Source organism: Camponotus floridanus, unplaced genomic scaffold (assembly GCF_003227725.1).
Source record: "Camponotus floridanus strain SB8 unplaced genomic scaffold, Cflo_v7.5 scaffold10, whole genome shotgun sequence".
Classification (NCBI taxonomy): domain Eukaryota; kingdom Metazoa; phylum Arthropoda; class Insecta; order Hymenoptera; family Formicidae; genus Camponotus; species Camponotus floridanus.
Genome location: NW_020229215.1, coordinates 3,003,900 through 3,029,997, shown reverse-complemented (window position 1 = coordinate 3,029,997; position 26,098 = coordinate 3,003,900). Strand labels below are relative to the sequence as shown.

General features: G+C 34.9%; 1 protein-coding gene across 1 annotated transcript in view; it reads left to right on the top strand.

Annotated features, from left to right (window-relative positions):
* LOC105248604 overlaps nt 1-25,477 on the top strand; it is an 84,307-nt gene extending 58,830 nt beyond the window's left edge. Inside the window, exons 5-8 of the mRNA XM_025409211.1 lie at nt 2,000-2,221; nt 20,939-21,193; nt 21,870-22,101; nt 22,301-25,477. Of these exons, the coding sequence (XP_025264996.1) occupies nt 2,000-2,221; nt 20,939-21,193; nt 21,870-22,101; nt 22,301-22,529 (938 nt within the window). The 3' untranslated portion in view covers nt 22,530-25,477. The remainder of the gene's footprint in view (nt 1-1,999; nt 2,222-20,938; nt 21,194-21,869; nt 22,102-22,300) is intronic.
* The last annotated feature ends 621 nt before the right edge of the window (nt 25,478-26,098 follow it).

Here is a 26,098-nt window from a genome sequence, read left to right as displayed (position 1 = left end):
AATTCTCTATTATTTATTTTGTTTATTGTATTATTTTGTTTTTTCCAAAGTTTATTAATATAAATGTTTATAAACAAACAAATTAAAAATTTCACCATGTTAATATAAATGTTGTTAAACAAATAAATAAAAAATCTCGTCTCGAATATCAAGACTAGTGGTGGAAAAATTCAAGCTAAATCACCCAACTAAATCGGCGCTTCTCGAAACATCACTCGCTAACATCACTCTATATTCTATCACGTATGTTATTTCGCGACTGCTCCGTGCCAGCTATTTCATATGTCGCGGATTCACGATCCAGGAGCGCGAAGGTTTATTGCAAGCGCTTATGGCGAATGAAAAATGGTGGTAGCATCGAGCAAGCACGATAACGATTGCGTATCGTGATCGGTAGCATTTCATTCCGACTCGATATAACGTGTTGTACGAATCCGTTTGCTTGCTTGCTTGCAAATGCAACGTTATTACTGGCTGGTATTAGCCGCCCGCGCACCCACACAAACGTGAAACGGATTTATTTGCGAGCGAGCATAGCGTTAACGTTTACGTTTCGATCCGATCGACGGTTATCCGCGCTCTATTGCCTATCTATCCGCTTCTGAAGCTTCTGACCGCACAAACTCGCGCGGACTTCGGTCGATGCTACGCAATGCGTATAGAATGCGTGGAATGAACTGCGGAATTTTTCCCTCCCCCTCGGGATAAAATAGCACTAATGTTAATGAATGATTTTATTTTAAAATTTAAATATTGCGAGAAGAGAAAAATTATACGTGGTTAGGGTTGCATGAGATACTAAGAGTAGTCTTGATATTGTCTTGTCTTGTCTTGAATTTCAAGACAAGATCAAGACAAGATTTTTAATTAGTTATCAAGACAATATCAAGACGAAGATTGTCAAGATTATTAGTCTTGTCAAGATTATTGGTTCTCAAAAAAAATAAAATATTTATATTTGTAAATAAAAAAAAATCACCATATACGAATTTAAAAAAATTTTATTCAATGAAAACATTTATATTAATAAATTTAAAAACATTTAATATTAATACAATATAACATTTTTATAAATTAGAAATCAAACTCGCAAATTTTAGACATTAAAGAGCATTTTACCTAGGAATTGATGCACATTAGTACTTTTAAAGATTTACTTTGTAATCTGGTTCTATTTTTTGACATAGTCAGAGTTCCTATTGAGAAAAGTCTTTCTACTGGCATGGACGAGGCGGTTGAACTTAAAATGTTTCGAGTCATTTTTGACAATGTGGGATAAATATGAACTTGATTTTTTTACTACTCCAAAATATTTATATCTGCATATTCCCTTGGAGCCTGTAAATAGTTATTAATTTCTGTTTTCCATGAAACAGTAAATGTTTTTTTATGTAAACAGACGGCATTTATATCGATTACATAGTAATCATTATAATTAAAATATAATACAATAGTAATAATTATTTCAAATTATATTACAAAAATTATGTTAAATATTATTTAAATAATTTTTAATATTAGATAAAAAATTGTTAATAAAATCGAGACAAGACAATACAAGACGAGATTTTTGTTACCAATATTCACTCAAGACCAAGACAAAATTTAAATTTTTGAAAATTTTTAATATCAATACAATATTCTTACGAATATTGTCTCGTCTTGGGTCTTGTGCAATTCTACGTAATAAGAAGGAATTTTATTTTATTTTATTTTTTTTTAATCCATTCATGTTCATTCATGAAACATGCATCGTCTGTTCCATCTTCCGTTTCAAATTTTAGCGATCGCAAGCTCTTAGCTCCGAAATCAATACCGGTGCGGAAATGATTTTATCTCGACGCTGGTCGTCGGTTCCGGATTCTTTCCTATATCGGCAATCTTGTACCGGAATGGCATTTCGTCCTCCATGTATATTTGATGTGTCGCTGATGGAGTCCATTACACAACGATGAGAACTCTCTCCGAACTCTCTCCGAACTCGCTTTTTCCGTTCCAGTTCCGAGATCGGTGCTACGGGAGCAATACATAGGCGAGGTCGAGCCGGACGAGAGGGAGCTGATATCCGAGTTCGAGGAGGGCTTCGACAGAGTGGACTTCAGGACGGAATTCAGCCCGAGCCCGAATCTCGAAGGACCGCAGCCGCAGCCCCGGGACAATGTTTCGAGAAATCTTCCGACCGTCAGCTCGTCCCCGCCTCGTGCGCGGACCAACAACGACGGTGAGTACCGGTAGCAGAGCCTCCCCCTCGTGTTACTCGGCAGCGATGCACGACATGGATGGCGGCGAAGACGCATTCTAACATGCACGCAGCATGAATTTGTTGCATTTTAATCATGCATGACGGTGGATCGTGTATTTTAAAAAAATGTAATATCAAGTGTACTTTAGCACGGTCTAAAAATGTTAAATTCTTCTCCTACAAAATGTTTCTTTTTAAAGAATTTTTTTTCAGCAAACCACTTTTTTCGAAATGAGAAAAATATGATCTATATTTACGGTATAATGATTAGAAGAGGAATATATAAATGTGTTTTCCGCTTTTTCGATTCAATGGAATTATTATCTGCCATATTTTTTAACAAGCAAGCGCGTACAAAAAAAATCTATCTTTCCGTCGAAAAAATTATATTCTACATTATAGAATAATTCACTAATCTGCAAAATATCTCTTACTAAATAAGCGCCAAGTGTATGTTCTAAAACTGAGAGGATTTCTCTCTAATAATAATAATAGTTTCTCTCTTTAAAATATATTCTTTATTTCATGTACCATTCTTAACGAGAGACCCAATCTAGCTTAATAAAAGACTTTTAAAGAGGATTATTCTGAATTTTTTAGAATATTTTTACAGCAAAGATTTAGAGGAAATTTTTTCTAAAATAAAGAATATAATTTTTTCGATGTTTCGCTTTGCAATATTTCCGAAAATACTTCAATATCTGAATGGCATGCGCGAAATTTTTGCATGTATCTCGCATGATTCGTATTTTTTGCATCATTTCGATACAAATACCGACCATCGTGCATCAAATGCATGTCACACACGTCAGACATTCATATCAAGCGGGAGTTGCATTCACACAGGTAATCCGCGCGAGTGTATTAAAGACGATTAGAGTTGACTTCTCCGCTTCCACATATTATGAATATTTATTTCGGCATGTTCCTTCGTTCCGAGACACATCCGAGCAGCTGATTAATTCTGCCCGTTTATAAATAACCGCATAATTGCGTTGTAATTACATGCGCGTGACGAGGTAAATTATTATTTCCATGACTAATTAATCTTGACGTCGGGAGGTCCATTTGTGCTGTACATCCCGCTGCGTCCACAACTGCGTTATCACGATATGCATAGCGCATTTTTTCCCCCGCGATAAAATTATTATTTTTATGGATCCGCAGAAGATGAAGGGGAAGGGGAGAAATAATGAAAAGGCAGAGCAAATATAAGCGCTTATCGCGCATTGTTCCAAAACAATAGCGTGCGTGAACAATAATACGATATTTAATATGCAACAAATTATATTTAAACGGCACTTTGACAGCCGAAATTGTGAATGGGAATTTCGCTCCAGATTTTCTTGTGTCTCTCGCCGCGTTAATTTTTCACCGCGTCTCGCGCGTTTAAAGGGATGTATTAAAATCCATTTTCGCGCTTCCGTCCTTTTCACGATAGCTGAAAGATTATTGACGCGCTTTTTCCGGGTGTTCTTCTCCTATCGCTACGTAATAAAATGCTCTCATTATGTTGCAAGTGTCCGTTACCTTGTATCGTGAGATGTAATGAAATTATTTATTAGTATCATAAAAAGCATAAAACAAACAAAAACGATGATATTCAGTCGCTTTATATTTATTTTGCTCATAAACATATTTTTTTCGACAAAGATGAAATTCGATTTTTATTTTTTCGTATGAAGAATTTCAATCTTAATCGTACGTGTTGAAAAAAAATGTTAATTTTACTAAATAATTAGTTTAATTAGTTATCATTTTTATAATTGAAATATAATTATATTTAAATATTTAAATCACAAATACATATATTTAAATTAAATACTTAGACAAATTGGAACTAAAAAAATAATAATCAACTTAATCAAGTTGATGAGTTTTTCTCAATGTACATCTTTCGGAGCTATTTTATCGAAGAGATTTTCAAGCAATTCAAGCAATTTCAAATAACATCTATAAATTTTTCGATTCTCTACTAATGCTCTGTAATTTAAAATATGATCAAAAACCAACTGCGTGCACGCGTGAAAGCCACGAGACCGATATTAAAATGAGGCGAAATTATTTGTTTGAAGCAACGGGATATTACTAGCATCAAATGCAACGAATATGTTTTGTGATCCTTCATTATCGTCATCGCATTTTGACGCATTTCAATTCTACTTTTCGCTCGATATTAAAGCCCCACGCGTTTCCAGTGATATAGCTCGACGTTCAATCCGCCAATATATGCCAGTGATGTGGCTCAGTATTTAGGCCAATGCACTTGAATGATTCATCCCGACATTTATGGTCGGATGCATCTCGAGATGCGTTTAAACACTTTAAAGCCCTATTAGGGAACAGAGCTTTTCGCTCCTTTTTTTTTTTGTCTCGGTCCTCCCAACTTTGTAAAATATCATTATCTTATTGAATATAGAAAGTTCACCGCTAAGACCAACTAACTAATAGAATAAACCAACCGTTTCATCGGTCGGCGGGGGTGAAAGCCAACTCATTAAAGCACGGGCGGAATTAGGTGGGTCGATCGGTTCGGAAGTTTGGCTTCAAAGATCGCTTGACCGGGCACAGTTCCTGTAATTGGATATGCATTCACTCGAACACTTCTTGCTGACACCTTTGCTTCGTGGTCCATTGCATTATTTACTATTGCCTTCGGTCGTTCACTCCAATGGTTTCTACAAAGTAAAAAGCAATATACAGAAATATATACATTAGAATGTAAAGAGAAATAAATGAAGATAAAGAAAGAAGGATAGATAGTAGAAAAAGAGAGAGACAGAGAGGGAAGGAGAAAAGGAGAGAGAATATAAAGTAATAAAAATATGAAACACATTAATAAAAATATGGAACACATTTATTATATGTATTATATGTGTATATTTTTTTTTTAAATTAAACATAAAACTCTCATTCAAATTTTTATATTTAATAGAAACACATGTGATGTATAAATTTTCATGACGCATTAAAATTTTCCGCTTTGCCTGGAAAAACTAAAATTACTTATATTTTTAATTTATATATAAAATATATATATTTTTATCTGCTTATTTAAAAACGTCCAGCTAAAACAGGGATTGAAGAGAACGTACAAACCAATTCACGTACAAACCAATTCAAAGATAAAAACCGATAATGCTTCGATAAATTGCTTCGAATGTAAATTAAATATGACATATCGGTAATACATTCGTAACATATTCAATGTAATATCAATACGTGATAGAGCAATGAAATATACATACATCTTGATATATACATATTGTATTATCTATTATCTCATTGCGGTGAATATGCGAGTAAATGAGAAACTCGCTCAATCTCGAAGCTATAACGTTTCGGGTATTTATGTTCCGTAGCCGCAATTCGAGATACATTGAAATATTAATTAACGATGATAAAATTGGTAGGAGATTAAGCTATAAACGAGGGAATCCGACGGGATAAAAATAAAAAGAGCTTTTATAGATTTCGTTTTAATTATGTTATCAAAAGAGTGAGAGGGAGAGCGACGTGTGTGTAACTGTATTAATAAAAAAATTCTCTTTTAGCCATCGAAAAGAATTCCTGCAAATTTTAAATTCTCTCGTGTGATCTCTATTTTTTCTACATCCAATATATCCATACCCCATAGCCGCGCCTCACAGCTGTTAATTTTATAAATATCCACCTTTGTCTGACATGTTGTTGTGCTAACCCTTGAGTGCATATTTTTAATATCAGAAAATTCTGTAACACGTCGTTTAACTCTGTGACTGACGGACAGCTGGTTATCCAGGAAAAAATCAATTTTTGCAATGTGCATTCGCTAAACGTTCATTAATCTTCAAGCGTTGCACTATATCTCGAGCAGCGCAATTTATTTTACATCGTCAAGTGTGTGCAAAAATTCGCGGAGTTTAAAACGATTACAAGTGCAAATCTTCATCGTTTATTTGCTCGAACGAGAGAGAGAGAGAGCCATGTGTTTTCCCTTCAGTTTTCGAAGGGTTATTTTGGGTTCCACTTATACGTCACGGAGCGGTTAGTAGCTTTAATGAGGTTCGTCGACCAGGCGTATATAACGCGATTGTGCTAAGAGACCCTTCGTCTCTCCGTCATTGTTTCCGCGCATAATGACTACGTTGCGTGTGCCGCTTTGATGTCCGCTTTATATTATCGAAATTATGTTATCGTTGTTGAATAAAGTAAGCCCGCACGAACGGAAAAAAAAATGATTTAAGTGTCGGAAAAAGAGAATGATTTTTGTTGATACATAATGTTACGGATATCGCATTCCGTTCTAATTGTTTCACGTTTGACGTCTTATAAAATATGCAATAAGGATATTTGCATCTTTATGCAAAAGAATTCTCGAAAGTATTTCATCTTAAACCCTCAGAAAGACGTATAATTTACTTTCATAAATTTTTTCCAAAGTAAATTGATAGAATTTTGCGACGATGACCGACTTCTCATCAGTTTTCTTATGGTACAAAAATTCGAGTGAGAGAAAATTAATATTGATATTAATTCGTAGATTATTCAAAAAAGGAGACGAAATTTGCTCGAGATATAACATGTTACAAAAAACGAGGAGATTTCATCAAACTCATCATCCTCGATCAAAACACACATTCATCGGTCTTCATCCCCCTCGCTCTCGAGGGAATCACTGTCACGTGTAAACGCAATCAGACAAGGGGAGAAGATACACACACAAAATTCACTTCTTTCGTTTGGCGTTTCCATTGACCTGTAGAAATTGAAAGAAAGTGGATAAAGTTTTTCATGGAAGAATAAAAGATACGAAGTCGGCGAAAATATAGAGATATAAATATTATATGTCATATCAAAGTGTACTTCATGTGTGAAATCGTTGAATAAAATACATAAAGCATTAAAAAATCCGTGTAAATCCGTTTATTCTTTAAATATAGATGTATAAAGAGTAAAAAACAATCTAGAAAATAATATTCGCAATGATTTATGACATTTAGATGATCGATGATACACAATTTTTTGCATTTTGTGAGAGAAAAACTTATTTTATATAATTGTCTTTTGTTATAAATTTTTCTATTATTTGCAAAAATTTCAACTTAAATATTTTAATTTTATTTTATTACGAACAAACAGATTACTTTATTCTCTAGCAAGATAATTAAAAAACACAATATATTTCTTATTTTTAATATATTTTGCACTTATATTTTCATTTTTAATATTATTAATGATAACTTTATTTTTAACTCTAATTAAATTTTTTTATTAAATTTTTTTGAACGAAAATATTTTTCGTTTTTTATATCTTTTTCAGTAACGGATTAGTTGGACTCGCACATCATAAAAAGGAGTTAATTCGCAGCCTCCATCTATTCGAGATAACACGTGAGCGTTCACTAAATTTCAGCGAGATTCCACTGAAATCGGCCGATTACGCAAAAGATTTTGCGCTGCAAGGCCTCTGAATGGGACATGCATCGCTATCGGAGCATATAATTCAAGCTTCTAATTAAAAGCGCTCACACCTGGCTTTCCGCCGGTTCTATCCCGAAACCGTATAATTTTCCCGACCACGTATGCGCGAAAGGGCAATATTCGTTAATCGGGTCTCGAATTCTCCAACCCCGTTCAGGCGCGAAAGAAATCTCGACTTTATGACAGAGGGAGGGGGAGCAGGAGGGAGCTTTGTGTGTACGTCCCTGAAAACTATCGCGCAGAAAGAGAAATGTCGACATTGCTCGCCACCGAAAAGCAATATCCCACGCATTCTCGGATGTTATCCAATTCTGCGAAGTCGCCACAATCTCCTTCGCCCCCTTTCATCTTTCTTACCTACGTCGTCTATATTTTTCCAAAGAAAGTTTCGTGTTATATTTTTGAGATCAATGAATAAATAAATTGTTCCATCTGTCAATCTCATGCGGAAACTTTTCTATTCTATGATTTATATCATTGGAAAAAAAAGTCGTCGACTTGACTAAACGCGTATAGTTAGTTATTATTTCTTTAATTGAAATATTTAAGTCAAAAAATATCATATTAAAATTAAATACTTCAATATTCCAACCAAAATAATACATTAAACATTTTTATTAATCTTTTTAATGTGGAAAAAATCAAATACTTAGAAGTCATCGAAGAATTGAAAATAACATATATATTTTCCCATTCAAAGTTTATCATTTTATATTCTTATACAGAAAAAAATAAGTGTCAAATCAAAACTTATATACTTAAACTAACGCGTTCATTGTTTCGTATATACGCAACAATTTATTCTTCTTAGAAATTTAGTCTTCTTAGAAGAATTTAATAATTTTAAATTTCAACAATATTATAGTTTTATTTTAATATTGTAATTGTCACCTTAAGAATGTATAATTATTTAATTCTACTTTAAGAAAATTATAATCTTTGATTTAAAAATGTTATTTTCTATCCAACATTGTTTCTTTTCCATTCAAGAAAATTAAATCTTAAATCATAAAAATATATTTTTCTCGATTGAACAGTATAAAATGGCTTCATTCAAGTAAGCAATTATTCAAGCAATTATATTTTTCTTAAATTAACACAATATAATCTCATTTTAAGATTTCCATGTCAAAACTAAATATATCTTCAAAACAAGATAAGTCCTTTTTTTCTGTGTAGTATTCTTACTTACAAAGTTTAAATTTTGAAGAGTAAATATCCAAATATAAATAAAACATTAAAATATAACTATTTTATTAAACATATATACAGAAAAAAAGGACATTCTTGTTTTGAAAATATATTTAGTTTTAACATGGAAATCTTGAAATGAGATTATATTGCATAAATATAATTGCTTGAATAATTGCTTACTTGAATGAAGCCATTTTATATAGTTGAACCAAGAAAAATATATTCTTACGATTTAAGATTTAATTTTCTTGATTGGAAAAGAAACAATGTTAGATAGAAAATAACATTTTTAAATCAAAGATTATAATTTTTAAAGTAGAATTAAATAATTACATATATATTCTTGAGGTGACAATTGCAATATTAAAATAAGACTATAATATTGTTGAAATTTAAAATTATTAAATTCTTCCAAAAAGATTATAAATTGTTGCGTATATACGAAACAATGAACTTAATTTAAGTATATAAGTTTAGATTTGACACTTATTTTTTTTCTGTGTATCAGTAGGATAGAAACGATAAAAGACGTCGCGCGTTTCGTGACAGTCCGTATTTATAAGCGTTCGAACTTCCGTCGGGATCGGCTTTTCCTTTGATCAAGATTTCGTCGGGGTCTTTCTAGCAGCCGTCTACGCAAAAAAGGGTTGAAATGGCGACCGTCCGTGGGGAAAAGGTTGCGCATCGCGTCGGCGGTGCGGAATATCGGGTGCGCCGGATGTGCATCGACCGAGATTAAAGGTGAAAGGGGACGTCGAACCATCGAGGGGAAAAAAATCTCAGATAAAGTTAACGCCATCTGATGGGGACACGATATGTGAGCGATGAAAAACCTGTGAACCTGACTTTGCGTCTGGCAGTGTAATCTCTATCTTCCTCTCTTTCTCTCTCTTTCTTCCACCCTCCCCATCCCTCTCTCTCTATTTCTCTCGTAGTATTAGGTCAATTTCAGCGTCGATCGCTGTCGACGACACGTTTTACTTCGCCGGCTTTGCGAACTTTATCGAAGGTACTGCGGATTCTATCGCGCCGCTAATTAAAGGTAATGACCGAGTACCTCCGCCTCCTCCAAAGACACGACTGCATCCCCTCACCGGGTTAGATCAGAATCGAATTAAGGTCCGCGAATGAGTCATTATACTACATTGCGCAAGAAAGATTAAGAGAACGGCGATTTAACCACAGAACGGATCTACCATCAATGAAATAGTCATTATTTTAGCCCGATATTCATAAAAGTACAGGGATTTCAATCTCGCGTGGGGAGAACGCTCGGAATGTGGAATTCCAGGCATTTATTTGAAAAGAAATACGCTTTTACGAAGTTACAAAAATATACGAATCGGACAGATGTACAGAATGTAGCGAGACTTTGTGAGAGGAATTTGAAAATGCGCATTGAAAGAACTACCGACGAGAGGGAAGATTATATAAATCGTGCTCTGACATCGCGAAGAGGAAAAATCTGCTGGAACTTTCCCGTCTTATTTTACTCAATGCACCATCTAAATTTGACACTTTCGATTCCAACTTGTCGGCTCAGGTGGAACAAAATATTCGTAAAGTTCTACAGACAAGCGTCCCGTAACGTCTCTCATGGTTGATTAGATCGGTGGATTGGCTAATTGAACTTTCCTCTATCTGCGAGCTCAATATCGAGCGAAAAATGATAATTAAAGTCAGACTGACCCGCCGCCATTCGATGTAAGCAAATTGGATTCTTTGATATTCGTGCAATTAGATCAGAAATGTAAATTGCGTCCTGAATCTTATATTAAATGATAGGAAAGTCAATGGTTAACGAAACCGTCGGGATGGATCTTGATAGCCGCGGAGAAGATTCGTTGTTTGTGCCTTTTATACATAAACGTTTTATATTTCTTCTTGACAAACTTATATATTCAGTCGTCAGTGATGACAGAATTATATTAAACGAATATTCTAAAAATGTTGGAAATTATTACACACTTTATTTTACAACACAAGACAAAGCTAACTGGAAATTTTGATATATTTAACACAATTTATTTTCTATCATATATATATATATATATATATATATATATATATTACTATAATAAAAAGTAATTAGTATAATTTAGAATCGAATTCAATTTAATAAAATTAGGTTTTGCAAATTTATATAATAATTAAATGACTTTTATGCTTTTATGAATATATAAATTCATATGCTTATATAAATATATTTCAATTTGGCGCAAAAACCATTTTCGAATGCAAAATATTTATAAAACGCGCGATCTAAAATTCGTGAATTAACGAGGCTACTTTAGCCGCGCATGAATCTGCGCTTAGCTCCATCATAATATAATTATTTTACAATACAGTTACTATTAATTGTTCGATTAATCGTCCAATTACGTGACATTACTAAGTTATCTTGGAGATTCGCTGTTACAAGCGTAATACAGCGTGATATATTGTGCCCTTTGGTAAATGCGGTGTCACAGACGAACAACGAAGAAAATTGTCAGAATTGTGCTGCGACGACACGGACAAATGAGGATCAGCGCATATTTCGTCGTTAACAAAGATAAGAAACGGCACGTTTCGCGCGTTAGGCCGCAGCCATTCCCGTACATTTAGCCTGCAAACAATGATGGAACTAGCGCCGAAATTGGATGGCTTTAATCGAGTGGAATGTCTGGGGACAATCTTAAGTTATCGTGTTTCGCCGTTGCCTTGACGTAACTAATTAAGTGAATCGTGTTAGCTCACTGTTAAAATGAAGGCGCATTCTTGTTCTTCTCCGGTACGTAATCTGTTTTATTCAATTCTTCAGGTTTCCACTGTAGCGCGAAAAATACCTAACAAAATTATAAAGGATAGATATTAAATTATTAATTACAAATGGACTTAATTGAACCGTTAGAATTTATTTTTCTAGATTATTTTTTCTTCTTGTCAATATCATTCGATTTACATCTTATTAATATAATATAATAATATTAATATATTATTTAAATATTAATTTAAATGTTATAGTAATTTAGCTATTAGATATTAAAATTTAAATGTATTTTATCTTAATAATTTAATTTTTATGAATACGCAAATTTGTATATTAATTATGTGTATAATAATAATATATTAATATATTATTATTATACACTTAATTAATATACAAATTTATGTATTAATATAACACATAATTAATATATGAATATAATACGATAAAATATAATAATACATAAATATATTATTGTTATCAAGGAACTTTGTCTCTGATGAATATAATAAATTAGATTATACGTCTCGTGACGCCATTTTGAAAACGACTCTCGTAACGTAACATTACTATGGTATAATGGTAGCCGGCATATTCCATCATAGGATGTAGCAATCTTACCAACACAGGTTAGACATACCTGAAAATTTAATCGCGCTATTAAACGGCCATTCGGGATACGGTATAACGGTTCTACATGTGGCAGATAACGCTTACCCACCGGCACCGGGGGGAGGGATGTCTTCCCATAAAAGCTAGATATTGTATCTGTGGCGGAGATTGACGTTGGAACGTTCTGCCACGTTTTGCAGAAATGTTGAGTGACATTTCATCAAGAACAGCGTCCCATTTTCTCGCATTTATAAATGTAAAAGAAATGAACGAGAGGACATTTTATTTTTATTTCTTCTCTCATTGCACCCCACATTTCTCTACAATCAATCATTATTTACTATAATAACGTATGCATAGCGTTGATGGAAATCTCTGAAAACTAAATATTTTAAGTAATATATATAATATAGAAAAAAATATGTATCAAAAGTTACCTATAAATCCATCAAATATTATGTATATGGAAAGGTAAACGATAAATAGGGTGATAACTTTCGTAAAAACCAATAGGACTGAGGGAAATGGGTCGCTATGGCTCATTAAATATCGTTTGTAAGCCCGCATTGACAAGCTACAGCGAGAATGTAATACGGTGCCGCGTAGAACAAAATCGCTTAAGTAAAAGTTACACAGCTTGATGAGAGCTTTCAGGACAAGCGGAACTTTCCCTTCTATTTACATTTTTAACTTGCTAGCCTCCCTTGCACGAACTAAACCGTGACCCGTTAATTCCGGTTCTGACTATGGTAAAGATCCCTTCGTACTGTCAAAACGGAATAAAATTTGATTTTATATTCTGCTCTTTCCTCTTCTACACCGCAACCGTAATTTGTTTAATTTTTTTACCGTTGTATAAAGTGTATTTTACGGAGCAATTATTCAAAAGTATCTCTCCTTGCAGGGTGAAGAAGAATATACATTCATCCTTATAAAACATAATTTAACAATTGCTAATTATTTTAACAGGTTTAATATGTAAACACTGTATTATAATTAACATTATTAACAATAAAAGAGGAATACACGTAAAAGTTTTTAGAACCGAGATATAATTTTAATTTTCTTAAAAGGGTATAAAAAATTTTGCAGATGTGCGTGAAACAGAAATGGTGTCTTTAATTCGCGCTTAACATGGATATAATAAGAAATATGAGTCGTAAAATTATATTTATTTTGAAAATTAAAAGACGAGTATAATGGTTGTCTCAGATTTTTATTATTTTCTCTCTACTTATTTATTACGCGGTATGGCTTCTTCGAGAAATGTGGTCGCAACTATTGTAGTAAGCTACTCTTATTCAATATGATGCACAATATGGTGATTTGATACGTGATTTGATTCGCAAATTTCTCGGTGAACGTTACAACATGACGGAGAAATCGTCAACAAAGTCAATGCCAGTCATTTAATAAAGTTATACACAGTAGTTAATAAGTTTCGAGAGACTGTTCTCTCGCCTTCAAACTAGGCGAAAAGCTGTCTATGCAAAAGTAATTATCGAATAACTGTCACGACATCAATATCTACCAGGTGAACTACTTAGAAATAAAACTTTTATGTTCGTAAAGAGAAATTGTTGATTCTCGGTTCGAGTTCTTATCGCTAATCAACTTTGCAAACTAACTCGACGGGCGATAAAATTCGCTTCGATTTTAGCAGCACATTAAATTAACTGCAATAATTTCTTTTATTTTAATCACACAATTGTTATATTTCATATTGTATTTTATAAATGGAGAAAAAATATTACTATATAATATTACTATTATATTTTATAATTATTACTTTTCAAACAATTGCAGTCAAAAGCGCAGTTCGTTAATTAAAAGAAATAAAAATTAACAAATGATTTAATTGAATATTAAATGAGAATGTTTCACGAGTTTAAATTATTTTATCAATCAAATAAAAAATCGAGAAAAAAATAAGTGATATTTATAACAATTTTGATTTACAAATAATAATTTCTCAGAAAGAATCTTTTTTTCTTTCATTGCAGTTGCGTAAAATGTATTATAAATATTTGAAGCAAATGAATATATTATAAGCATTTTTATTTTCTGAATAAACATTCGCAATAAGAAATATTTAGACTTATCGACTTTTAAGACCGAGATATCTCTTAGATTTCACAAATGTTCGCTGGTGTGGCTTCTTCAAACGCTGGTGAGACGATTAATAGCCACTATTAGTGATTGATGTTGACATTAGTACCAGGGCTGGAAGCGATATGACTATTTCAGTAGGGGTTGCTCCGCCAATGATCGATTCAGAGTCAATATATTGACACCACGAACCATCGAATGTCGATTAAGGGTTCCCTGAAATTTTGGTTGATTCGCATGATGACAGGGGATCCCTTTACGAGCTTAACGTGGTGATGCTTTATTGCCTCCAAAGTCCGAAACGTTTTTGTAGTAGATTTACACTCACATTTCCTATCACATAGATTTATGAGCCTTTGATTACTTGATAATAAATTGCTGAATTTATTTTTTCAAAACTACAATTAATTAATGAAACTGTGTGTGTGTGTGTTGATAGAATAATTTACTCATAAAACACAATTAAAAGAGGAAAATATATATATATATATATATATATATATTTTTTTTAAAAAACTTGTTTTTTATTTAGACCAGCAAAGTAATTAATATCCGAAACCAACATTTAATTATTCTTCTTTATAGACATAAAATTAAGCATATTTATTTAATAATAACTGAATATAAATCATGAATGTTAGTGATTGATTAATGACATAATTTTACTTTTTTATAATTCTTATATAGCATATTTAAAATATATTATGAACCACATATAAATTTACTTGGCAAAGATTTTTCATTATTTAGATGTATATAAGAAAGGTAGAAGTTTTAATATTATTATTTTAATTATTCTTTCAAAATTTAAAAACGTAATTGAAGTATTAATTCAAGGATAGCTTATATGTTACTTAAACCGACAAAATAATTAATACCAGAAAAACGAATATTTGATTCATTTTCTTCATAAAATTAAGCACTTTATAAAGCATTTCATATAAAACTATTATATTAATACTTATATAAACATAAAATTAAGATTAATATTAACGTTTATATAAAATTAAAGTCAAGTATTTTACATCAAATTAAGCATTTAGTTAATACTAATTATATCTTAATGTTAATTGCTAAATAATGATATACATATCTCTTTATCTTTCATAATTCTGATATCATATCTAAAGGCCTGACATCTAAAGGCCATTACGTTAATTCACTCGACGACGATTTAAGACGCGTACAATCGGGCCAGATGTTTTATCATTATTATTCCTTTATCATAATTATTCCTTGAACAATTTAACGTTAATCGTACACGCGTAAAGTTCCCTTCTCAAATTTTCCACACAAATGAAATGGTGAAATATATGAGAAACATTACCGCGCTCTATGTATCGTAAAGCGTGTCCGAAATTGCACGTAGCGTATTACGCCTATATATTACAGGTGTCGTAAAATGTTCGTTCTTTTCGCGACGTGCGCGGGAACAGGTGGCGGTGCAGCTCGCGCGATCCTTCTTTCGGTCACACAGTGTACGTAGCTCCGCGCGACTCGCGGATGCGAGCAATAATTTCGCCTCGGCAGCTCTCCGAGACGCGGTTTCGCGGGAGTGCATAACGTTTTTACGTTCAACAACGCACGCACAGGAGCATAGAAATTATTTTGCCGCGGAATAAAAATGTTTACGCGATAAAAAAAGCAGCGGCAGCGTTCGCGATAACTTTTCGGCTTTGTCACGTTTCCGTTCGCCGACGTACGTTTTCGTCGGTCCGTTTGCGGAATTCTAGGTAAAATACTCCTTTTTTTTCTCCTCTTTTTACTTCCTTTTTTTCCCTTTCTCTCTCTCTCTCTCCCTTTTTTTTTATATATATATATAACGGACGTGCCGCCCTCTCTCCCCTCTCCCCCCGCTCGAGTGAGCGAATATCTAATTTTGCGCGCGAAACGAAATTGCGTTTCGCGAATTCGCGGGATTATTTACAGCGAGATAATTGAGTATTGTTTTTACATATGTTTTTCACGTTGCACACGTGATTTGCTCGGAGGTCCATTCTAATGTATCTCTATAATTTGATACACAACACGCTGTTCCGGCGTTGTTATAATAAACAAATTAATTTCTGTTGATAATAATCCAGCTCTTCTATGTATGTAGATTACGTTTTACGTCACACAACAAGGCGCAATATGTTTTCGCGATATATCGAATAATATTGCGCGCCGCGCCATCGTGAATATAAATTTTTGATCATCTTGTTGGGGCGCGAGATTATTCTCGATGATAAACTGAAAGTAGTTTATTTATTAAGTTGATTATAAAAAAAAAAGAGAAGAATGTTATTTTATTCCCAGTATAATATGCTTACGCGCCTGTTAAAAACAGCCGAGAGGAGCGTCCAATATGCATATATGTTGCTGCGAGCGCGTTGCATACTTTATGAAGAATAAAATGTGAAATGCGCACGGTACTGAAATTAAACTTTTATGGCCGATCGATTGCTATCTCGAGCGAGGCACTGATTTCGCTCCGATACTCCTGTAATTCAAACGTAAAATGCTTAAAAATTCGTCGTATCCTCGCGATAATTAAAATTAGTCGCTTAAAATGAGTCCTTTCTCGCGCGAGTTTTTTTTTTTTTTCATCCCTCGTTTACAAACGCACGAATTTGCCGTTAATTTATTTTTAGTCCGCATGTTTTATGGAATTTATCTAATATTTACTTCGTCGCGACAGTTTTAAATTCCGAAAAAATATATTGCTTTTTAAAATCGTTGATAGTTGTTATAATTGTGTTATATTGTATCGCATCACTTTAACGAGCAAAAATTGCTTTAGTATTAAACGTTGCATTTTTTTTCACGGTCGAAATTGCAACGAAATTTTAATTGTTCTATTAAATTCGTTGTCGCTTCAAAGAGCATCCACTCGCAAAATTCACAATCCTTTTAACTACAATATTTCCATGAATATTAATTCTAAATTTGTAATTTAGTTTCCTTTGACGGCATAATTACTCGACACCGACTGATTTCATATCCACATTACTTGCTACAAGACGCAAACAGAATTACGTAACTCTATGTTTGAAGACTCACGTCAGACGCAGCTATTATCTGGCCGGCTGAGTAAATTCATCAAAAGACGCATAATAGGAACATAGAGTCTGCAGCGAATAATCGATACTTTGTACATATCGGTGACAAAATATTTTTCCACGAAAAAAATATAAGGAAGCACTTGAAAAATCAATCTCCTTTCCGTATCGATTCGTAATCAATTTTTTCAATATCGCTCCGTGTAAAGTGAGCTATAGGTATTCTACTAAACTCTTTGCCTTTCTTATCTTCGCTTATCTCCCTCGGAACACTGATGAAAGTCTTACGAACATTGATGAAAGTCTTACGAACTCTTATATGCTAATTCGGCTAGATTTCATTAAATATGTAGTAAAAGAGATGTCTATATTTTTTATTATAATTAAATATCTTGTAAGAATGATCTCTAATAGTTTGCACACTCTTCTGATGAAAAATGGAATTTTCATCAGACTGGTAGTATTTTTTTAACCTACTTTTGCTCCGAAAGAAAGAATACATTTACAATAACAATTTCTCAATTAAATTCGCTATGTAAATTTCGCGAACGAATATAATTTGTCCGTAAATGGCAGGAGAAAACTTGTGCGACAGGATAGCACAGCAGAAATTCCGCGACATCGAATTCCGTCATCGGCTAATTGTAAGCATTCCCAAGTCACTAATTAGAAAACTAGAAACTGCGAACGTTATCTCGCTTGGGAGAGATAGCAGTCTTGAAGCAGCGCGGGCTGGAAGAACTAGGACCATATTGTTTGAATTATGATGTAAATAACTCGAAGCTAAGACATTACTGAGCCCCGCGATGAAACGGAAACTTTCCAATGAACTAATTTCGTCCTGTTTAATATACAGTGTATTGTGTAAAATATCCTAAATAATGCACAGCGAGAATTTAAAATTCTTATTTCCCCAACTTTTATTTTGAGATTTTTAATCCTCACCGCAGTCAAGTTTTCCAGCTGGAGTCTTAACATAATTACATAATTCCGGTAATAACTGCACGAAAGTATACAAACGACTTTAATAAGCGTGCCTCAGCGTTTGCGATATGCTGATTCTTTCTTTGCTTTTATCGTGTCAGCAAAACTGTCTCGCGAGACCCGAGTCATTCATCACCTTCACCGTCCGCTTGGATCGGTCGTTTTATAACGAAGTTACATCGCGCGTGGTTCCAGAGAGCGGAACAAGGTAGTAAGTGGAATTAAAAATCTCTCCTTCACCTCTCGAGTACGTTATGGGCTAATTTTTATGTTAATAACAAGGGATCGTACGGCTTTCTCGATAAATATGTTCGGAATTTGAGTGCAAAAAGGAATTGCAGGTGAATAAATCGCGCGTATTTTCAACCATGTGCGATTTTTCCACGTCGTTCAACCCTCGACAGGGCAAAGACACGAACTACCTCGTCCGTATATTTTATTCCGCTTCTACATTTCCACTTTTCATCGGCAAAAGTGAGTCGGAAAACCGCGAAGCAGATACCATGTGTCACTCGAGTTCCACGATCCGCGGAGAGACACGAGTTCGTCGAGGCTTTCTTCTTACGTGCTTCAAATTTCGACCGATCATGAATCTTAATAATGATTGAGTGATTAATCCTGTTTTTTAAATCTCAATCTTGGCGAAAATAATGGTACTCCGGATGACGAGAGACCTGGGCTGAACAGCTCCCATGATTTATTCCGTGGAGACTATTAGGGGACGTTACGATGTGATCAATCATTCTCGCCGCGGAAGTTTGCTGGAAAAACATATTTGCATTATGCATATCGGATCGCGCAAAATGTACATTTACTGAAACTTAACAAAGCGTAGTTGTAGGAGGGTCTCTGTTACATTCTTAATTATGTCTTAAATTTTAAACGATAGAGACTGCTATCGTTTAAACGAGAGAGACTGCTATCGAGTAAATATTCTCTTTGTAACCATTAATGATATTATCAATTTGTCAAAAAGGAGCATGATTTGCAAACGAGATTAGCGAATTTAAATGTTGCAAAATGTTATAATTTAGACTTATTAGAATTACACAGAATAAAAATTGCAATTCGAATTTTGCTTCATAAAGCTATCGTAAACAAGTTATAAGTCCTGCAAATTTGCGTAATATATATTATGTAATCGTAGAATATACTGTGTCATATCACGTAATGTTTACTCGTTTCAACATTTATTTTTCATTTTCATCCTTTATTTTCGACAGTCATTCGCCATTTATATTTTGCTTCAACATTGTGAAAAAATAACGTTGCATTTGGTGAGAGATTAATTGTATTTTTCGTTGTAAATAACACTGGTTAATTAATTCTTTGTTCATATATTTCTCTTGTAACTATTATCCATCTACTATACGTATATCGTGTGTCCTAAAAATGCAGAAAATTATATATCGCGTGTAATATATGTGTACTTTTTTTCGTTAACATTCTTTGAAAAGTCTTCTAAATTTACTTTGTATAGAATTCTTTCAAAATTCTCTCTAAAATTTCGCGATACATCTACTAAAACTAATATTTGAGATTACTGATTTTTAATGATATTTAATAATGTTTCATTCTTTAGTATCTAAAAGTGAATCAGTATTATCACTAAAAAACAGTAAATAGTCACTGATTATAGCAGTTATAAGTACAGCACTGCAAATCAGTGATATTTTATGAAAAAATCAGTTAATAATTTTGACTGTTTCAATCAGTAATATTTGTCAATATTAATAATATTTCTTTCTATCGTTAGTATTAAACTATAATTTATCTCTTCATAATTTTCATTAAATCGTCAGACATTTATTTGTCCGACTTATATAAGATCGATTTAATACCTGAAGCCTCTCTATTGAGATTGTATCAGAAATTAAATCGAAGTAATACTTCTAATTTTATCTGTCGCTCTTTCCAAACTTTATATAATTCTTATGACTAAAACTAAATACGAGAGAAATTATTACAGTGAAATTTACTGGTTTTATAGAGAATTTTATTTTAACTGGCCATAATCAGTAAGATATAAGATAAAACGACAAAAAAAAATAAGCGTTTCCACTGAAAATCAATAAAATACTCACTGATTCTCAATGAAACTTTATTTTACTCTTTAAATCAGTGATATTTTCACTGATTCACTTTTAGAGAGTACCTTCTATGATTGCTGTAAATTTGCTACATAATTACAGATCTCACTCCTTGACGCTTTTATTTTCCTGGCATTGAATTCAATATAATTGCTACGAGCCTAAATCTCGATATTATAAAAAAGAAAAGAAGAAGACAAATGAGAATAAAACTTTAGCTTCGTCAAAATCGAAACGAAAAGTACGGAGATTCTCTTTCTTCATATATAAAAAAATTCTCATATATCCAAAAATTGAATTCGGCCGGATTATAACGTTTCCAATGCCCGCTCTCCCAAAGTCCCGTGCAAACTCCCGTCCCCCTCTTTTCACCCCCCCTTCCCCCTTCCCCCTCCCCCGCCCCCCTCCTCCTCATGCGTGCCGTCTGAATACGTTTGTTTTCTCGCGTGCACAGTGGACGCGCGGTTGAACATGTTAAAGTCGCTCGGTATCGGGGCGAAACATTTACCCTTATCGCCTTTACCGCCCACGGTTATCCAGGGGGTTGCGATGGCGGGCGACAACGGGGTTGGTAATGCCGCATCGACGCCGAGCGCCGTCGGCGCATCCGGAAACTGCACTACCGTCGTCTACGCGTTTCCGGAAGAGGAGGATCACCTAGTGGTGGGATACCTCAATGAGTGGATCAATGCATATACCTTCATAACGAGTGAGTAACACCATCGATTGCGGCCGTGCTTGTACTTTCAGCTGGTAAAACACGCTGTCGCTACCCAGCCCCTCTATGCCAGGGTTGGATACGACAGGGTAGTTCCACGAGCGAGGTGAATTGGCGAATGATATGTATATTTTGATGTCATCCTGCGCGAGAAAGGAAGGGATCATTCTTGATCATCGCGCGGGTCAATATCAGAGTTGGTTCAACTTTGAAACGCCGAAAATATGGCCGTACCTTTCAATTTTTGACTACGAATGGTATGAAAAAAGTTTTCTCGCACGCATCGCGCACGAAGTTGAACTAAAATTGAAATTGATCGATTTGTGTTTCAGTTTTCCATTTTTGGAAACGTGTAGAGAGAGTCGAAACGACAGCTATTGATCCCCCCCCGTTTGGCAAATATATGCATTGTGTTGTTTGGCATTGTTTCCCTCGTTGATGTAGCATGTTAGTGGAGAATTTTACTTTTCATTCGCAATTTCGAGCTTTATTTGACTGCCGCTTGTCTATAAATACAATACGGATCTACAAATCGGACAAGAATTGGATTGAAGTTATTATCAATATTTATATCCTTGTTTTCTCCCATTATGAAGCTTGAATCTGTGCTTCTCGATATTTTGAAAGAGAGAAATTCTAAGATGGGCGTTTATCGTGATCTCTGCAGACAACCAGGAAAAGTTTTACCTCTACATTATCGTATCGGTCAGCGCCGGTATCCTGCTCTTTTTGGGACTGGTTATTGGCCGCCTGTTAGTCAGCCGGCACCGTGCCAAGAGGGATGCAAAGTTCCATGCGAATAATGAGACCCTTCCAAATGGATTCACCGATGATATCTCCGAAATCGATGCGGATATCGATCTCACCACCCCAGTTGCAGTACCAATGCAAGAAGCCAGGTAACGTTCTTTGTTTCACAAAAAAGGAATCCATCTTGTCAACCCAATCAATAAGATCTGATAGACCTTTAATCATCTTAAATAGGGATCAATTTGAAAAGTATCTGCTTGGAAATGTTCAATCGCGTTTGAATCTTGAATCAATCATTATTTATGATAATGAATAGAATTTTACTACAACATCATCTTTCTCTCGTAGATTGCCCGAGACCCAGTTGGCCGAGAGGCTTCACGGGGAACGTTACTACGCCGATACGAGGATACCTCTGTCGCCGACGAGCATCCACGTCGCGTCGGTGCCTCACGCGACCAACACGGGGATGCGCGTCGATCTCGGGAACCACATGGTCGGGACGGACAATCTTCACACGATCCTCCGCGCGGAGAATCCCCGGAGCCTCAACAGCAAGAGCTATTACTACGGCTGACAAGAGGACGGGGTTGTCCCGCGCGAGGGACGACCCCCGTCCTTGAGCCCGGTACCGGAAGTGAGCACGCGAAAATATTGCTTTTAATTTCACGCGACAGAGGCGGAGGCTTGCTCGTCGTGCCGAGCCGCTGTAAATTATGTTGAACACTATGAGAAAATTGTGCCATTTATTGCACCGAGTTACGACAAGTAGCGACAGTGCAGTCGCAGATTTGTCGGACTAACTTTAACGACAAGCCCCGCTGAGAGCCGTTAAAACAGACTTGCACGCTGCGGATTTGTAATATGCGTCTGTAAAAGTGTCGTCCATTTTATCGGGATTTGTGCGAATGTTCTCGAGGAGATATGTAATAATCTATTGTCGGCAAAAGGGTGATGTAGGGAATGAGCGAATCATGTAGATCACGACATTGTTTTGCGAGAAAGTAGCGATACGTTAAGAAAAAAGTCGATTTATAAATAAGCTCGCGAGGAGAGGGGAAAGGGTTCCTCCGAATAGAACTGAAATAGTTTTTAAGGACCATCGCAAGCATTTATAGATCTGTTTATAGCTGAACTAGTGCAGCCTAGTGTAGCCAGTTCAGCTATAAAGAGCAGACCTAATGTTACATTATGCATTTAACCACCAGCGACAGAAAAAGAACAATCTCTATCATGCAATCAGACATTCGTGACAAGATTGGAATTTGAATTCTGATCACTCTTCCGAGTACGAATTAACGAACATTAAGAAAGCACTAAGAAAGTAGACGTTACACTGATAATATTTATTTCTTGGATTAACTAAGCTGTATGGATTTGAGTTTTCATTGATTTGACATAGATAGAGACTGTGTTACCGGACCTGGGTACTCGTCGATTGATCACCTCGCTGTATACCTTGTATGCACTGTATACCTGACTGTTATACCCTCGACAGAGTTTCTCACTGAACGAAATGAGCTTCACGAAGCATATCGACAACTGGCCGGTAACGTTTTTGCCGACAGACTTCTGGAACGTTTGGTTTGCGCGACCTACATATTGCTGGTGATCAGCTGCGAATCAGTGAGGGAAATCACCAGGTCACAGGCATTCATCTCGTGAATGTCGACAATATGGAAAGCAACATCGATGTATTTATGGGTGATATTTTATAATTTCGTCGAAGCGAGATTCGTCAGAGCGGACAGTTTTTCCCTTGAGATAACGCAACCCCTCTCGTTAGGGACAGAAAAAGACTACCCAATGTTAATCGAGGTTCTTCGAACCTATCACCGTTCGCGCGCCAGCTGGAAATTATCGACCAGTACGACCAGTAGGAACAGCGGCCGCGTAATCACACCCACACTCAAGAAAAATCTCTCAATGAACTTACAGCGGTTTTGTACACCGAAGCTACGCTGCCAACACGCAACGCATAGTCGCGAGACGATTTTTATAGAAACACTGGTACGTATGTATGTATATCACGTTGTAAATAGGAACGTGTGATGTGTAATATATGGATAAGTAAGCGAGAGAGGGACGCGCGCTATATAAGACTTAAATCGAAACGGTCGGAGATTGTAACTGAGGGTCGCCCTTTGTGCCATACACGATCGATTTCGTCCGGGGAAACGGGAGAGAGAGAGAGAGAGAGAGCGCGTCTCTCTGTCGAGCTCTCTTGCGAAAACTCTCCCTCGCGGACGATCGCGGATAAGGATTAGTAATATATAAGCAGAGTTCGGATTTTCCTTCCATGTAAAGTGGAGTGCGGATTTCGACCAGCGATGCGCAATCTTGTTTGTCACGTGTCATCTTTCTCACAATTAGCCATCGATCGCGAAATTTATTTGTACAGGAGCGACAAGATGATATCGGGGTCATACACATTGTTTATTTTATTCGAAATTGAAACTTTGTGGAAAAATTGATGTATCGATAAGTCTAAGTGACAGGATGAATATTAGATGTCAAGTTTATATTTTTGTCGCGATTAAATTCAGCTGAAAAATATTCGCCTGTTTTCTTTTTTTTTTTTTTTTTTTTCATCAGAAAAGCTTTTGACATTTCTCGTTATTTTAAAAATACATCGAGTTTTTATTTGATGATATGAATTCATATTTACTTTCGTAGTCTTGTACAAGAGCGAGATGTCATGCGTCACGTGGGAAAATATCATGATGGATTGCGAATCGCGGAACTGCACTATTATTCTTTCTATCACTAGCCACATTAATGTAATTTCGCTCAACTGCCCGTAGTAGTATACGACAAATCCGAGCTCCCGCAAACCTCGTCCTCGTTGTTTGTTTGTACGTCGTTCGGTAAGTCGTAATCTCCCGAACTCGCGCGCACAGTCGTTATGACGAATCGATCTCGCGGGTATCCGGCGACGCGAAGTCGCATTTTCGACACATCAGCGAGGTCGTTAACGTAATGGCGCCCACGCACACTGATCGTTATCTTTAAGGGCTCAGCCATCAATTAGGCGATACGTCGAGGTCGCACGAGCATCGCGAAACGTCACAATTTGACACATCTCGCACGTGGAAAGCGCGGTCATCGGGAACATGTCATTCTCACCGATTGATTTTTCGACATACGTGCGAAAATCTCACTGTGCGTGTGCGAGAAAATTAACAGATTTTTATCTCCGTAGACCCAGCGATTTTGATATACGATTGGTATTTTTTTGTCGAATTTTTTGAAAATTTTCCCAAAGAAAATTAGATATTTCTATCTCCATTTATTCGTCCCTTTGAAAAATCTCTTCGTTCTCTTGTGCGAGAGAGTGTGAATAAATGAATCGATTGCTTTGTAGACTGTCTGTTGGTCACTAAAGAATTATATTTTTACAAATTATTTCTAATTACAAATTAATGCAATTAATAATTTTGTATATATGCTCTACATATGCAACTTTTTTGAAGATTTTCTCAAGATTTTCTAGTTATATTTATTTAAAATCAATCTTCACTGCAATTAAACCATGTAAAAAATATTTCAGAAAAATTTACTTTTATTTGTTTCAATATATATATATATATATATATATATATATATATATATATATATATACACACACAGGGTGTTTCATAAGTGGTGGGCAAAATTTCAGGAATAGATTCCTCATGCTTAGAGAAGAAAAAAGAGTGAATCAATATAGGTTCAGAAATGAGTTTTTGAGTTATTAAGATTTTTGTAACACAAAATTTTCTCTCATTTCTCATCTTAGAAGTCCTTTTACAGGCATCAACAATGTTTTTTAGGCCGCCAAACTTGAAAAACATTGTTGATGCCTATAAAAGGACTTTTAAGACGAGAAATGAGAGAAAATTCTGTATTACAAAAATCTTAATAACTCAAAAATTAATCATTTCCGGACCTATGTTGATTAACTTTCTATTTTTAATGATAATGTTGGTTAATGTTCTCTTCTCTAAGCATGAGGAATCCATTTTTGAAATTTTGCTCACCACTTATGAAACACCATGTATGTATATATATATATATATATATATATATATATATATATATAGAGTTTATTGTTTATAGCCTGTGCAAATTGTAGCAGAAATAACAGCAAAGACCGCTCTCGGAACA